At 49.0% G+C, this 16,191-nt stretch overlaps 1 protein-coding gene across 1 annotated transcript; it reads right to left on the bottom strand.

Moving 5' to 3' along the window:
- Positions 1-345: 345 nt before the first annotated feature.
- C9H2orf72 (chromosome 9 C2orf72 homolog) lies at positions 346-15,889 on the bottom strand. Its single transcript, XM_077827004.1, has 3 exons — positions 15,271-15,889; positions 6,980-7,093; positions 346-4,174 (listed from the first exon to the last, which is right to left on the bottom strand). The coding sequence occupies exons 1-3, from the start codon at positions 15,887-15,889 to the stop codon at positions 4,083-4,085; spliced, it is 825 nt and encodes a 274-aa protein (XP_077683130.1). The 3' UTR covers positions 346-4,082.
- Positions 15,890-16,191: the final 302 nt, after the last annotated feature.

Below are 16,191 nucleotides of genomic sequence, written 5' to 3'. Positions count from 1 at the left end.
ACACAATCAAACCCTGGCATTGGAATTATAATGGTCATGTCTGAAAAGGCAGCACAGTGGTCCCTCTCCTCAGTGAGCATCCCCAGGTACCAATTGTTCGGTCACTAGTTAAAGCCCACCTGTGCGCTGTGGATTGCCACCAAAGACAGGTTTCACTATTCCCTTCAGTGCTCAAAGGGTTATATATTGACTTCCATCTCCCCCAGCTTAGCTTAAATCAAATCAATTGAAAGTCAAAGTAAGCCACATATCCGTGGTATTGGGGAGAACATTCTGGTAGACATCAATAAAACTTCAGAAGCAATCTACAATATAGGATTTAAATCTGTTTATTTATTTCTCAGATCAAGTATCTAAGGTAACAATGTCCCAAAATTAGTCCCCCAATTAAATAATACATAAAATATCTGCTTCACCTATAAAAGGCCAGTTAACCTGTTTAAAAACAAACAAACATCCAAGTCACTTTCCTTCTTGAAGACTAATGTCCAGTGGAAGATACATGGGGCCAGCTCCGCGCCCGTTTACTTCCATATAAATCTAGAATATTGAAGTCAATGGAATCAAAGTCACTACACGTGTAAATCTGGAGCAGAATTTGGCCCCAAGTCCATATACATTGTGTTGGTCTCTACGGGGATATTTTAAATGGTTAATTCATCAGGCCTTAACAGATTACAAAGATTTGCATAACACTGTCAGCACTGTTATGGGAGTAAACATTTAAATTAGTATGAAGAGTTTGAATAAGTGACCTGCTCTTAATTTAGAGACGAACAAAGAGAGACATAAATACGTAAGACTCAGACCTGGTTTACATTACAGTTATGGTCAACCTAAGGCAGCTTACATCGACCTAATTATGTCAGCGTGCACACTAGAATGCTACTTCTGTCGAAGTAAGTGGCCGTCTACACCGACATAACTACGAGAGGTGTGGCGCATATGTTGATGTAGTTAGGGTGACGCAGTGTCCGGTAGACACTGTTACTTACATTGCCTTTGGACTGTGAGCCCGTGCATGGCTGACAGCTCTGGCTATCAGCGGGGGCAAGGGGGAGTGGGCACAGCTGTGAACCCCAGGGCTACCAGGCTCCAGCTGTCAGTGTCTCACAATGCCCCACTTCAGTCGGCGGAAGCACTCCTGGTGAGGACGCGCCCCACTGACAGAAGGAGCAAGTGTGGATGTGAACCACTGCTTTAATTACTGCAGTGGCTAGACGTCAACTTAACATAAGTCGACTTAATATTGTAGCGTAGATAGGCCCTCTATCTCCCTGCACAGCTCCCCAGAGGAGCTCTGCTAGAAGATAGCGCATTAGCCAAGATTCACTTCAAGTAACTGATCAACTGTTTCCCACTCAGTGCTGAAATCCAGCATCACATACGCAGCCACCCACAAGAAATGACTTGACTAAATCACATTATTATATTTGTATTTTCAATTTGCTTGTAACCATGTTCCCTCAAAGCAAATTTAATGTACAGAATACCCCGTGATCTGGAAGCAGGGTGGTGTTGGTCCTCTCTATATAGACTCATATATGCTGTGACTTTACAACCTTGGGAATGGAGGTTGTTCGTAACTCTGAAATATCTGTAACTCTGAACAAAACTTTATGGTGCTTTCAAAAGTTTACAACTGCATATTGATTTAATACAGCTTTGAAACTTTACTACACAGAAGAAAAATGCTGCTTTTAACCATCTTAATTTAAATGAAACTAGCACAGAAAAAGTTTCTTTACCTCATCAAATCTTTTTTTAAAACTTCCCCTTTATTTTTTTAGTAATTTACTTTTAACACAGTACTGTACTGTATTTGGGTTTTTATGTCTCTGCTGCTGCCTGATTGTGTAATTCCGGTTCCAAATGTGGTGTGCGGTTGACCAGTCAGTTCGTAACTCTGAGGTTCTACTGTATTATCTACCTTCTAGGTTCTGTCTAAAGCCTTGTCTACACAGGAAAGTTTTACACAGGTATAACTCCAGGCGTGGACACACATACTAAAATAAGAATGGCTTTTTTCAGTTTAGCTTAAACCCCTTCCCAAGTGATATAAGTTAAATTTAAATAAAAGGCACTCTCATACCAGAATAAGAGTGTCCACAGAGAGAGTTATACTGGGATTAAATTCTCACCTTAGGTATACTCAACCAACACACACAAGGCCTAAGTCATGAGCCACAAAGACTCCCAGCAGCAAAGTTCTGAAGTGATCTGAATTACAACATAAAATTCCACCAAACACCACTCGAGGATCAGAGAAAACGTTTCCCCATTTACCCAGCTACTCTGTCACTCCCACTCCGCCCCGCCCTGACACCTAATGCTCTTTTCCACTGCTCAGCAGCCACTGAATCACCACAGATGCAGCGAGCTGCTTTCATACAGCAGAAACATCACTGCAGCACCATTGGGAGACCCCAGAAGGGAAATCCATGAATATGTAGACTATAGTACGCTCTTGTTCTCCCATTGCCCTTCTCTGGCACCTCCAAGGATCTCACAGCACTTGTCAGAGACTAATGAGGCCTTGCAGCTCCTGCGTGAGGTAGGTAAATATAAAAATCCCCATTTTACAGTTGAGGAAATTGAAGCACAGAGAAATTAAGTTATTTGTCCATGGTCAGAGCTGGGTAAAGAACCCTGACTGCCCACCTCCTACTCTACACAATAGAAAATGATTGCCTAAGGCACATTTCTCTCAGGAGGAACAAGATCAATTTTCAGCAGATCAGGAGATGGATTGGCTAGGATTACACAGTGCTCACTTATTAGCTGCTTCTCTGCCAACCAAAGAACAAAGGAAGACAAAACGATTGTAGATGGACTGACCCAAATAAAAGAGCCTCCCAGCAAGCCTGGAGGACAGTGAGATGGGACATAATTGAGGAGACACAGTCCTGCCAACAGCCTGATCCAGATGAAAACTTGTAACAGAGAGCAAGGAAAACCAAGACAAACTCAATCGTATTTTATGTTGTACCTGGACATACCCAGTGTCCTATTAATATTCCATGTAAATAAAAGCCTAATTAAAACAACTGGTTGCCAGACAGGTTAAAAAAATACCTTTGAAAACTATTAAATATATAGATTGTATTTCCTAAAAACAATATATTAAGTCACATCTTTAAGAGAGATGAATGTAAGGTGTGGTCTTCGGGGCCTGAAAGCCATGTGGTTGTTGGGACCCCACTCTTAAGGAATTGGGGGGTGGGGTGGCTGGACATCTGTCACCCCCATCAGAACGTGGAAACGCTATAAGCACTGTCCGTTGCTCTGCCCCCAGAGCAACCTGTAAATCACTCACTTAGCACCAGGATTAGCCGTATGGAATGAACTGCTCTCTCAGATCATTCTCCTATCGACGTGATCATCGGTGACTTCTGCATTGTGCACGTGAGTTGTACGGCATGACAGTAGCCTTTCTTCACATTAGATTATTGCATTCAATCCTCTTCAACTCGCCAGTATGTCCCAAGGCCTGTACATGGAGATGAGCTATCCCACCGTGACCTCCCTGCAGCTCTATCGCTTCCCCCACCCCACTTGCCTGTTGTTTCCTAACAGGGAGGCAAACAGAAAATGGAAGTTCTATTGAGGCCATTATCTGGAGCTTTAGAACAGCAATTAAGCATGAGGGCAAGGCAGAAGATTAGCTCCATTAGCAAAGAAACCCTGAAGGCCTCTTGGAGGGGAATTTTGTTGTTCAAATGAGCGACTCTCTCTTTTAGCAGCTGAGCACATTTTATACCTGGGATTCCTGCACTGTCACACCCCCCCAGTGAAATGCATCCAACGGGATTTCTTAAAGGCCCACAGTCCATTTTAGCATCCACAAATTAACTCTACCGAATAGTAGAACATGACCCTCCTCTGAGTTTTGCTGCAGCAGTGGCGGGGTGGGAGCAGGAAGGGTATCTGGTTCGGACACAGAAGGTAGCAGCTTTTCCCAAGAACTGCGTGATGGCTTCCATGTCCCCTTTCCAGGAGATCAGTTGGGTGAACTCAGCCCAGCGTTCTCATGCTATAAGAGGACATCAGCAAGAGTGGTTCCTTGACACGATCCAGGAGCTCTAAGCACCTGTGCCTCTGCCTGCTTCTTCACAGTTTCCGTTAAGCGACATGCCTGTCAGAGCCACTCCCTCCTCGGGGTCCTGCAGGCCACCTACAAGGAGCAGGGAAAGGGAGACACACCAAGGTCACTGAGGAAGATGCACACAGGAGTCCCAGTTTTCAGCACTCTCATTTTATGCAAATCGTGACTCATATTTTTAATTAAGGATCAAGGTTTAAGCAATAAATTAACCATAAATTGGAGACTTGTCATAATCGGCTCCAATTTTGGGCATTCTGGCAGCGTACAGGATTTTAAACTAACACCAGAAAGTGACTCACTTCACCCGCTTGTGGGTAAGGAGCTCTGGGTCCCACTCCTGGAATCTGATCCACACAGACAACCCCCATTCCCATGTGATGCCTCATCAACTTCCATCCGTCTGCCTGAAACCGATTGCAGGATCAGGGCTTGAAGGTTTATTGGACTGGATTTTCTTGCCACCACAATTTTCAATGAAAAAAATGCCCTTTCTGTACCAAATATTAACTTTTACAAACTAGGCATTTCAGTGCTTTGCCCATTTAATCTGAAGCCCCCCGTTGCACCATTGTCACCTAACCAATTATTATAACAAGAGGGTTCTCCACGTGGGGTGTCCTCCTCACCATCGGTCATGGATCAGTTTGGAAATTAGCAAAAAGATACATTGACTATGAATAAAGGTATTATTCAGGACTCCTCCTGAAGCAGTCTGTAGCCTCTGGCCAACGGTGCTCCTGCAGAAAGGGGATCGTTGATGGGAAATGCAAGAATTGTGGGAAGAGGATTTGAACCTGCATTTCCAAAGGATCTCAAGAGTGATCTGGAGTAGGGCTCGAAGTCAATATTTAGAAACAGGGATAAGTTCTGTGTCCGGCCTTGTCTACACTAGACAGTGGCATAGTTATACCAGCAAACCTTCCTAGTGGAGATGCAGCTTATACCAGCAAAAGGGTTCTTTGGCCGGTATAGCTTACACCAGTTCGATGAACGAAATAAATAATCTATACCAGCGAAAGGACCCCTTTGGCAGTGTAACTGCATCTTCACTGGGGCTTTTGCCAGCACAGTTATGTCGGTTAGAGGTGTGAATTTTTTCACTCTCTTAAATGACATCACTTTGCCAGCAAAACTTAAGTGTAGACCAAGGACATGGCTACACTTGCAGATGTAGAGTGCTGGGAGTGAAACCAGCCCTCGGAAAGCGCAGTAGGGAAAGTGCTGCGGTGTGTTCACACTGTCAGATTCAAGCACACTGGCATGGCCGCATTAGCAGCTCTTGCAGTGCCACAAAGAGCAGTGCATTGTGGTAGCTATCCCAGCATGCAAGTGGCTGCAACATGCTTTTCAAAGGGGTGGGTTGGGTGGAGTATGACAGGGAGTGTGTTGTGTGTATGTGGGGGGAGAGAGCATGTCAGCATGTTGTCTTGTAAGTTCAGACAGCAGCAGACCCCCCTCCCCTCCACCTCTCTCTCACACACTCTCAACAGCAGCATTCCACATTAATGGCTTGCTTTGTCCCAGAGCAGATAAGCATGCCGGCTGTCAGAAACGGAGCTTTGAAAGGACATATCCTCATTCCTACAGCCAATTCCAAAACAATGACAAGAGTGGCCACTTGGCTTAAGGGGATTATGGGACGTTTCCGGAGGCTGATCAAAGCGCAGTAATGCAACACCTTGTTCACACTGAAATTGGGGCGTTTCACCCAAGGCGCAGCAAGCGTTGTGCTTCTTGTGGAGGTGGATTACCAGGAGCGCTCCAGTCTGCAGAGTCCAGGCACTCTACCTGCCTTGCCAGTGTGGACAGGTCATGAGTTAGGGCGCCTGGGGCTGCTTTAATGCGCTCTAACTTGCAAGTGTAGCCAAACCCAAAGTTTCAGTGACACCCATAGAAGTCCACTGACTTCAGTGACACTACATGTGTAAATAAAGAGAGAACTGGGCCACTGCGTTTTTGTTGGACCAGATAAAACACCTAAAAGATCCTGGCAAAGCACCTACCAACCCAGGGTCCTCTGCTACTGCAATAAAGACAAGGGATGGGAGAGGTAATGAGTCGGACCCAGCAGGGCGAGAGAGAACTGGAACATTCATGGTGGTGAGAGGGTGAGAGACTGAAGAAAGCGGGTGGTCAGAACAGGGGGGATGTGAGTTTAGAAGACCGGGAGGGTACAGATGCACATATAGCAGGGGCTGCCTGCCTTGGCATGGTGCAGGTAGCTGCCAGACAGCACTTTGAAGACGCTAATTGCTGCGGCCCAGTTAGCGATTCGTAGTTCAGACATGTTCCAGCAAATCCACTGCCACATTACGACCAACACTGCGTGCAGGCCACTGCAACCACTGCAGTGAGCACAGGTAGATAGAGGGACCCAGCGCTGTGCTCATAAAATACCGGGGCAAGACAACACTAAGAGAAACATCCCAGCCAGCGTGCTTCCGGGATGGTCTCTCAGCATTTGGATGTTGTGGGGGTGGCTGAGCCTATGGTGTGATATGTGCTGCCACCAGAGCCAGAAGATAGATTCCAGGGGCATTTAGTACTGATGCATCAGCCGGTATATACGGAGACGATGTTCTCCCTAAGGAAGCCAGCCAACATTAGGCTTGGGAATCTGAGCCTGCTGGGGTTTCACTAGAAAAGGACCATAGGCCAGACCTTGTGGCTTAGTGGGAGCACTCGGCATCATCATAGGGGAGATTCAGGTTCCAAATCTTCTCCCGATCGACCATTCCTTACACTGGAAAGATCTGGGAATGCTGCCGGGGAAAAAAAACACGGTTGCCACACATCATAAGATACATCTGTCCTGCTAGGAGCCCACTGCGGGACGTGTGGAGAACACAAGCACCTCCAGGGCGCTGAACATACCCTCATGAAGGTTGTTGGCAGCTTTAGCCGAACGGCCTCTTCTCTGGCTCCTCCTGCCCCAGGGGATGCACTGCAGGAGGGAGGGGAATCTCCGCTTCTCTCTCTCCTCCCCACCTTGGAAATAAAAGAGCACGGGGAGTTCAGAATGTTATCAGCAAGAGACAGGGCTTTCTCAACGCCGTGCTGGCAATAGGGGGACCTGGCTTATTCTGGGTCACGTACAGTATGGCTGTTCCCTGCTGGCAGACAGTGGTACCCCCATGCTACTCAACCTTGGTGTGTTGGAAATTTGGGCCTCTATATAGAATTCACCATGTGAAATCATTAAACGGTACCCAGAAATCCATTTCTCCCCTGGTGAAAATTCTTACCTAGTCTGGACACATTCAGAATAAGGACTAACTATTTGTCCACACTTTCTTGCTGCCAAGAATTTCCTTAATGATTTTCACTAACAGTTGGGTTTGGATGGGTTTTGTGTTTGCTTCAATGAGAGGACTGTCGGCAGCCTCAGGAGGCACAGCAAGGAAGCTGGCATGGATTTGCTCGTGAACACACACAGCAGCTTTGAGAACTAAAACAAAAATGAAGAGACAAGGCAGGCAAAAACCTCACATCCTGCATCTGGGCCTCGGCCCCAGACACTTATATTATTGCTCCCTATTGATTGACTAGTTCTCCTCTCCCAGGGAGTCCTGCTGGAAATAGAGAGATTTGCATTGTACTTAACAATGCCGTAGAATCTGCATAAGGAAAAGAACATTGCAGAGGAAGGTGAGTTACTATTAGGTCTTGAGCCTTTACTGTAAAATACTAGGGGTAGCCGCATTAGTCTGTAGCAGCAAAAACAACGAGGAGTCCTTGTGGGATCTTAGAGACTAACAAATTTACTTGAGCATAAGCTTTCGTGGGCTAATTCACAGGAGTCAAGACTGTTGGGGGGTTGTCTGTAAGCGAGGACTGGCCTGTCTCCCAAGGTCTGTGAGAGTGAGGGATCGTCCTTCAGGATAGGTTGTAGCTCCTTGATGATGCACTGGAGAGGTTTTAGTTGGGAGCTGTAGGTGGTGGCTAGTGCCATTCTGTTACTTTCTTTGTTGGGTCTGTCCCGTAGTAGGTGTCTTCTGGGTATCAGAGCCCCTTCTTGTCAACTGTTGGAAATGGGCCACATCCACCCTCACTGAATTGGCCTCGTTAGCACTGACCCCCCACCTGGTAAGGCAACTCCCATCTTTTCGTGTGCTGTATATTTATACCTGCCTACTGTATTTTCCACTCCATGCATCTGATGAAGTGAGTTATAGCCCACAAATCTTATGCCCAAATAAATTTGTTAGTCTCTAAGGTGCCACAAGGACTCCTCGTTGCTTTTGTAAAATACTAGGATATTAGACAAGGGTAGTTTTACTCTCACACGGCCTCACGTGACAAGCTGCTTATTTCAACTATCGAGTATCCCCAAATCCTAGGATATGCAATATCTCATCCACCAATCAAACCTTATCTCCTAGAAACGTAAGTTATCAGCGGCTTTAGCAGTGACTCTCCTGACTAAGGCAATCAATCTTACGCAACATTAAGCTGCACAAAGTGATCGATATTTCCTCTTGACCAACAAAACAAATCCCCCAATAAAATAATTTTTACATGACTGTTCCCCCCTTTTAGTCCCTAGTGAACATGGATGAATGTCATGCTCAGGTTAGCACACTAGCATTTCCCCTCTTAGCGCTTGGGTGCCCGATCTAGTTAAGGCCGTAAGTGTAAGTGGATATCCATTGTCTCCATCCACATCTGGCTGGGTCCGCACTTGAAACGGTTACCAATGTTGCTGCATTGGTCAGGGGTGTGACCAACACAGCTATGCCAACAAAACCACCAGTGCAGAGTGCTTCTGTCAGCATAGCTAATTTTTTGGGGGATAAGGGGATGTTCCTACATCAGCAGGAACATAAGAACAGCCATACTGGGTCTGACCAATGGTCCACATATCCCAGTATCTTGTCATCCAACAGTGGCCAATGCCAGATGCTTCAGAGGGAATGAACAGAACAGGGCAATTATCGAGTGATCGAGAAAACTCCTTCCATCAGCATATACTGCATCTACACTAGGGGGCCGTGCTGACATAAGTTACATCTGCACTACAGACCCTAAGTTCAAGAGAGGTATGGGACCAGAATAGCAAAGAGGTGCTGAAGTTCAGGGCAGCACTGTGAGGAGCTGGGTGGTGGCATGGCTTGAATAGCAGAGAGCTGCAGAGCAAAACTGAGATGCAAGGGGAAAGGCAAAGGCTTGTCGACACAGAAAAGTTGTACTAGTAATACCAGTATAGTTACACTCTTGCATAAGAAAAGGAGGACTTGTGGCACCTTACTAGTACTAGATGCATCCGATGAAGTGAGCTGTAGGTCACGAAAGCTTATGCTCAAATAAATTGGTTAGTCTCTAAGGTGCCACAAGTCCTCCTCTTCTTTTTGAGAATACAGACTAACACGGCTGCTATTCTGAAACTCTTGTATAAGAGTGGCTTTTTTCAGTGTAGCTTACACCCCTTCCCCAGTGACATGAACCAAACCAAGAACAAAACACACTTAGTCCAGAATAAGCATCCTCCCGCCCATACTGGGCGTTATACCAGGATAACTCCAGCAGTTTAAAGTCACACCTTATTTATAACAGTGTAACTTTCCCAGATAGACATGGCATGCCCTCATAACACTGCAACAGGCTCAAATCACTGCTGTTCATCCCTCGCACAAGTTTAAAAATACTATTCCCCAGTGCATTGGTGGTGAAAGCAATTAGGGCCAACCCCTGAAGTCCTGACTTCTGTGAATTCTCCTCATGCACATGAGTAAGCTCACTAGGGCTTCTAGCATGGGTATGGGTTGTTATCACATGCACCAGTTTAAAACTACCATCCCCCCAGGCCAGCTACAGTGACAAGCATCCTCCTGACACCTGAAACATGAGTGTATGGGACCCTATGCAAACAGGCCTTCTGAAGCACCCACTGAAGGCTCCTAGAGATGCTGTTCTCTTCTTTGCTACCTGCCAGCTTATTCCCACCACCGCCAGAATTAAGAGCAGGAGGGGGGTCTATCAATATTTGTGAGAATCCACAAGCACCAGTTTCCCTAGCATCAAAGCAAAGCTGCTAAGGCAACATGGTAACGCACAGAGGGATATGTTTTTCCATCTCTGCTGCTGTTCTAGTGGGATGTTGGAACCAAAAGGATCCAGAGGGTTCTGGGGCACTTGGAAGAGTGACTTAAAGAAGAGGGTGTGAAGCAAATGCCGAGACCCCAGCAGTATTCCCTTGATGGGAGAGAGATGGGCGAAGGACAGCAGTGTCAGGCACATGGAAGTGAGAGATGGAAAAGCTGTGTGTTCCGGCCTCAGTACAAAGTCACAGGCACAAAGGTTGCAACCACCACTAGCCTCGGAGCACCAGAAGAGGGCAGTACAGGCTTGAAAGGGGTGACGGGACTAGGCCGGGACCAGATCCAAGCTTCCCCAAAGTGCAGATTCAGGGTTCCAGGTCAGCTCATTAGAGAGATAGCACCTAAACCACGAAGATCGTGGCTGGATTCATTCAGACCTGAAGTTCAGGGGAAGGGAAGAGTAATCTGATTGCTTCTGATTCCATCTGGATAGAAAAGGAGGACTTGTGGCACCTTAGAGACTAACCAATTTATTTGACCATAAGCTTTCGTCAGCTACTGTAGCTCACGAAAGCTTATGCTCAAATAAATTGGTTAGTCTCTAAGGTGCCACAAGTCCTCCTTTTCTTTTTGCGAATACAGACTAACACGGCTGCTACTCTGAAACCTGTCATCTGGACACAGACAGGCCCAAGTCGCGAATTTCAGATCCGGCTCCAAATCTCACTGCTGGATCTCTGTTACACCCCAGGTTCCTGGCCTGTGGGATCCAACGTCCCAGTCTGGGTACAAACCTAACAGAGGTTTCACCTGCAACTGTGTGAGACCAGTTATGTGGAGTGACCCAGGCAAAGGGGAACATAGGGATGAGGGTCAGGCCCCTTTTGACAGAAGACACACGACATCAGCCCAATATGGTTCAGTGGAGCGCAGAAGGGGAGCAGACAGGCCAGTTGTCCCAAGGCTTGCGGGGACAGAGGTCCCATGTCAGCGAGCTGGGTCTGAGCTGTTGTGTCTGCAGCTAATGACAGAGCCAGCGTGGGGGAGGAGGGGGCCTGGTGGCTCCACCAGCAGAAGAAAAGAAACTGGAGCCAGGACCAGGAGGGCAAACAACAGGAACATGAGGAGAAGCCAAGAAATAACATCACGGAGCAGGGATCTGAGGCATGGGAAAGAAACACCCAGGAACAGGGATGTCACTGAGTCAGTGTCTCCTCCTGTATGCACTGAAGTGGGGAGGAGACACAACCCAACCCCAAACCCTGCAAATGTCTCCCCTGCCCCATGGCACCAGCCATGCAGCTGGCTCCTGACCCAGGGAAGATGAAAGGCCTTGTCTGGAAACTCAGCAAGGGAGCTTTTCTGTCCCGCCCCTACAGGTTTCTCCATGGGAAGGAGCCAACTAGGCCAAAGGGAAAAATAAAAGCACTAAGGGCAAGGGGAGGGTGAAGAGGGGTGTCCTCTGAGAGGGGACTACAGGGACTGCCGCCTCTGGGGAGCCTATGAATCCTGGCTGAGGGCCTATGGATCTAGAGAGGGTCTGAGGAAAATGCATTTGAGGACAGCTGCCGGCAGAGATGCTGGAACAGTTAGTATAGCGGGGGTGCTGAGAGCCATTGAACCAAACTGTAAACCCTGGATATGATGGAAACCACTTCAAGCTGGGGGGTGCAACAACACCCCTAGTTCCAGCACCTATGGCTGGAGGGACCCCTTAGGGCAAGAGGAGCAGGGAGGAGTCTTTGGATGGGATCCAAGCATGTGGGGAAAGCCGTGAAAGTGAGGGGGGAAAGAGAGAAAACAGGACAGACTGAGGCAAGTACTTTCAAAAAGGGAAGTGAGCTGCAGGGGTGCGGAGGCAGGGTTGAACTGCCATTTGTTTGCACATAAATATGCAGATGAGGTACTGGTATACCTACACCAGTTAGGGGTATGATAATCTAGCAAAGTGTTTATACCAGTATCGCCCCTAATGGGGACGTAGTTATAGGTGTAAAGCTTATTCCCCTCACAGGAATAAACTATACCGGTATCTTTATACTAATGTAAATGTGGCTACACGTATACTACAGACTTCGGCCAGCATAGCTACATTGGTCAAGGGTGTGATAAGACATCGTCTGTGACTGATGCAGCTGTGCAGGCAAAAGCCCCGAGAGGAGATGCAGTTATACTGGCAACACCATGATTCTGAGCAAGCTGCTTGTTCTGCTCCAGGAGAACCAGAGTGTGAGCAGCTGGAATACACTGTACCAGGAAAAGCACAGTTACGCTATGTGAGACACAGGGCCAGAGAGAGCTAATTAACTCACAGACTGACATAACCCATGGCCCGAACTTTAAAGACTTGTTAGGAAGAGATGTAAATAAACAGAGCTTTGAAATGCAAGCCTGCATTGTTAGAGATAGAAGGGTAGGTGTTTGCTCAGGGCTTGTGAGGTAAGCAAACAAGTCTTGTCTATTGCTATGGCTTTGATTCAAAGATCAAAAAAGGAATATTAACATTTAGGAAAACACTTGAGTGAAATAGTGTTATTGTCTATATGTCTCTTTGAAGGTTGGGGTAACCTGTATCTGAACTGTTTAATGGATAAATTACCCTATGCTAATTGCCATGATGTTTGGGAGACAAAGTTAAGCCTGTTGTTTTCTCAGGCCAAGAGGTTGCTGGAAATATATAAAAACCTTGGGACATGATCCTTCTTCATCTCGGATCTGCTTTGGGTTTCAAGAAGGGGAAACCCTAAGCCATAAGAATTGCGATCCCCAGTCACTGACTGGAGTCACCCTGAATATGGACATTGGACTATAACCTATGGACTATTTCTAAAAGAACTTCTGGCAATTAAAACTCACCATCTCTGCTATGCATCTGGACCTCAAGAAACTGAACTCAAGTCTATATGTATATTGATCTTTCAACCAACTCTCTCTCTTTTCTTTTTTAATAAATTTTAGTTTAGTTAATAAGAATTGGCTATTAGCGTGTATTTTGGGTAAGATCTAAGTTTTCATTTGATCTGGGTCTGGGGCTTGGTCGTTTGGCATCAGGAGAACTTTTTTTCTTTTATTGGGGTATCAGTTTTCATACTGAGTCATCCCCATAAGGAGTGGTGCTGGTGGCAAGACTGGGAAACTGGAGTGTCTAAGGGAATTGCTTGTGAGGCTTATGATTAACTCCTGGGAGGAGTGGTAGATACGCTGGAGGGGAGGAATAGGATACAGAAGGACCTAGACAAATTGGAGGATTGGGCCAAAAGAAATCTGATGAGGTTCAATAAGGATAAGTGCAGGGTCCTGCACTTAGGATGGAAGAATCCAATGCACTGCTACAGACTAGGGACCGAATGGCTAGGCAGCAGTTCTGCGGAAAAGGACCTAGGGGTGACAGTGGACGAGAAGCTGGATATGAGTCAGCAGTGTGCCCTTGTTGCCAAGAAGGCCAATGGCATTTTGGGATGTATAAGTAGGGGCATAGCGAGCAGATCGAGGGACGTGATCGTCCCCCTCTATTCGACATTGGTGAGGCCTCATCTGGAGTACTGTGTCCAGTTTTGGGCCCCACACTACAAGAAGGATGTGGATAAATTGGAGAGAGTCCAGCGAAGGGCAACAAAAATTATTAGGGGTCTAGAACACATGACTTATGAGGAGAGGCTGAGGGAGCTGGGATTGTTTAGCCTGCAGAAGAGAAGAATGAGGGGGGATTTGATAGCTGCTTTCAACTACCTGAAAGGGGGTTCCAAAGAGGATGGCTCTAGACTGTTCTCAATGGTAGCAGATGACAGAACGAGGAGTAATGGTCTCAAGTTGCAGTGGGGGAGGTTTAGATTGGATATTAGGAAAAACTTTTTCACTAAGAGGGTGGTGAAACACTGGAATGCGTTGCCTAGGGAGGTGGTGGAATCTCCTTCCTTGGAAGTTTTTAAGGTCAGGCTTGACAAAGCCCTGGCTGGGATGATTTAACTGGGAATTGGTCCTGCTTCGAGCAGGGGGTTGGACTAGATGACCTTCAGGGGTCCCTTCCAACCCTGATATTCTATGATTCTATGATTAGCCAGTGGGGTAAAAACCAAAGTCCTCTCTGTTTGGTGGGTTTGACGTGCCTTAATAATAAAGGACACCCAGCTTTGGGCTGTAACTGCCCTGCTCTAAACAATTTGTCCTGAATTGATACTCTCAGTTGTGTCCCACCAAAGGCAGCATCTACAATAAAAGCACCCTGCTGGTATAACACAGCAGTATACCTATACTGGTAACAGTATGCATCTGATGAAGTGAGCTGTAGCTCACGAAAGCTCATGCTCAAATAAATTGGTTAGTCTCTAAGGTGCCACAAGTACTCCTTTTCTTTTTCCTATACTGGTAAGGCTCCCATTGTAGACATGACCTGCATCCACACTTGTACCTCTTTAATTATACCGGTATAGTAAACCCAGTACAACTTGTGCCAAGCCCCAAGATAGTGCTGCTGAGACAGAAATGGGTTCAAGACCATGGCACCAATCAGCTGTAACCAGTGGTGTTCCTTACAGCTATGAATTATTATAATACATGTATACCTGCCATCCCGTCTTGTGCCGTGATCCCATCAGACCTAATGAACTGAGCCGTCAGGATGGGTCAGTCCTGGGCTGGGAAACCCACAGGGGCACCGGGGACTAACTAAGCAGGTGGCAGGGTTTGTTCTGAACCAATGCCCCAGCAAGGAAATCCGTGCTACTGGTGTGGGATCATGGCCATTCCCGGGGCGTTCACTGAAGGAAGGCGGGGGGTTGGCTCTGGAGCGCTTGCCCATCCCAACTCAGGGAGCCACCTTCCCCTTGCAAACCCCAGGGCCTTTTGATTCCACTACCCCCCACCCAAGTGCGGCTGTGTGTCCAGCGAGACCCAGCGCCTTCCAGCCACAGCTGCCTGCCCCATTGTGTCATGTGTAAGAGACTCTGGGCTGAGAGCTGGTGGCGCCCGGCAGGGCCAGCGCTCCTGGATGCCAGCCGGTGCTGACACAGCAGCTCAGCTCGCCAGGAGGTGCACACGGCAACCCGAGGCAAGAAAGAAACCGACGCCCCCGGCCTGCTCTCTCCCCGCTCCCCCCGTGCCCCGGCCCCCGGGCACCCCGCCCCGTACCTGCTCGGTGCTGCAGGGCCGCTCGCAGGGCTCGGCAGGCGGCTCTGCGGACCTCCAGCGTCCCGCCCGGGCGGCCGGGGCTGTAGGCGGCCGCTTGCACCGTGTCCCGCGGCCCGGCCCCGCGCCGCCCTCCCTGGAAGACCTCGCAGAGCAGCGCCTCCAGCAGCCGCTGCGCCGCCGCCGCCGCCGCCTCCTGGCCGGGGCCGGGCTGCACGATCACCCCCACCAGGGCGGCCGGCGGGCCCCGGGGCAGCCGGCTCCGCAGGTCCCGCGCGATCTCCCGCAGCCGGGCCCGGGCCCGCGGCGGCTGCAGGGAGCCGGCCCGGCACAGCAGGAAGATGAGCGGGGAGCGGATCTCCCGGCCGGCCGCGCCGCCGGGGCCGAGGCACACCCGGACCTGGGGAGCCGGCTTCCCCCGGGGCTGCCCCCCGCTGCCCGCCGCGGGCCCGGGCTGCTCCCCGAAGAGCTCCCGGGCAAAAGCCCCCAGCAGCGCCCGGGTCTCCCCCGCTTCCAGCACCTCCCCGACCAGCAGCACCTCGGGCTTCCCCCCGACCAGCTCCACCAGGGCCTGGAGCTCCCGCAGCGCCTGCTCCCCGCGGCCCGGGGACTCCCCCGCCATGGCCCTCCGGGCGCTCCCCGTCTCCCTCTGCAGCGCCGCCCCGGGGCCAGGGCTCAGCGCCTTCCCTGCCCCGCCCCGGGATCCCGGCACAGGCCGCCCCTCGCCGCTTCAGGCTGTGACCGGGCTTCTTCCCCCTCGGCTCCTGCTCCTAACTCCACGTGGGGTGCAGGGGCGGGGAACCAGGGGCCCAGAGCGCTCCTGACCCACCCGCTTGTGTGGGCCAAAGGTCCCCCCGCCCCAGGCTTCTAGGATCAGCTGGAACCAAGGCGTGCTGCCGGGGGGTCAGGCCTGCCCTGGTTGTA

The sequence above is a fragment of the Eretmochelys imbricata genome, chromosome 9 (genome assembly GCF_965152235.1).
Source record: "Eretmochelys imbricata isolate rEreImb1 chromosome 9, rEreImb1.hap1, whole genome shotgun sequence".
NCBI classification, from domain to species: domain Eukaryota; kingdom Metazoa; phylum Chordata; order Testudines; family Cheloniidae; genus Eretmochelys; species Eretmochelys imbricata.
Note: the sequence above shows the minus strand (reverse complement) of the source record. Positions and strands in the feature narration are given on the sequence as shown.

Coding starts and splice junctions, on each gene's coding strand:
- C9H2orf72 (XM_077827004.1), bottom strand. CDS start 15,889: ATGGCGGGGGAGTCCCCGGGCCGCGGGGAGCAGGCGCTGCGGGAGCTC. Junction 7,094..15,270: donor GGCCCTGCAGCACCGAGCAG/GTACGGGGCGGG, acceptor TTTATTTCCAAG/GTGGGGAGGAGAGAGAGAAG. Junction 4,175..6,979: donor TGCCAACAACCTTCATGAGG/GTATGTTCAGCG, acceptor TGCTCCTTGTAG/GTGGCCTGCAGGACCCCGAG.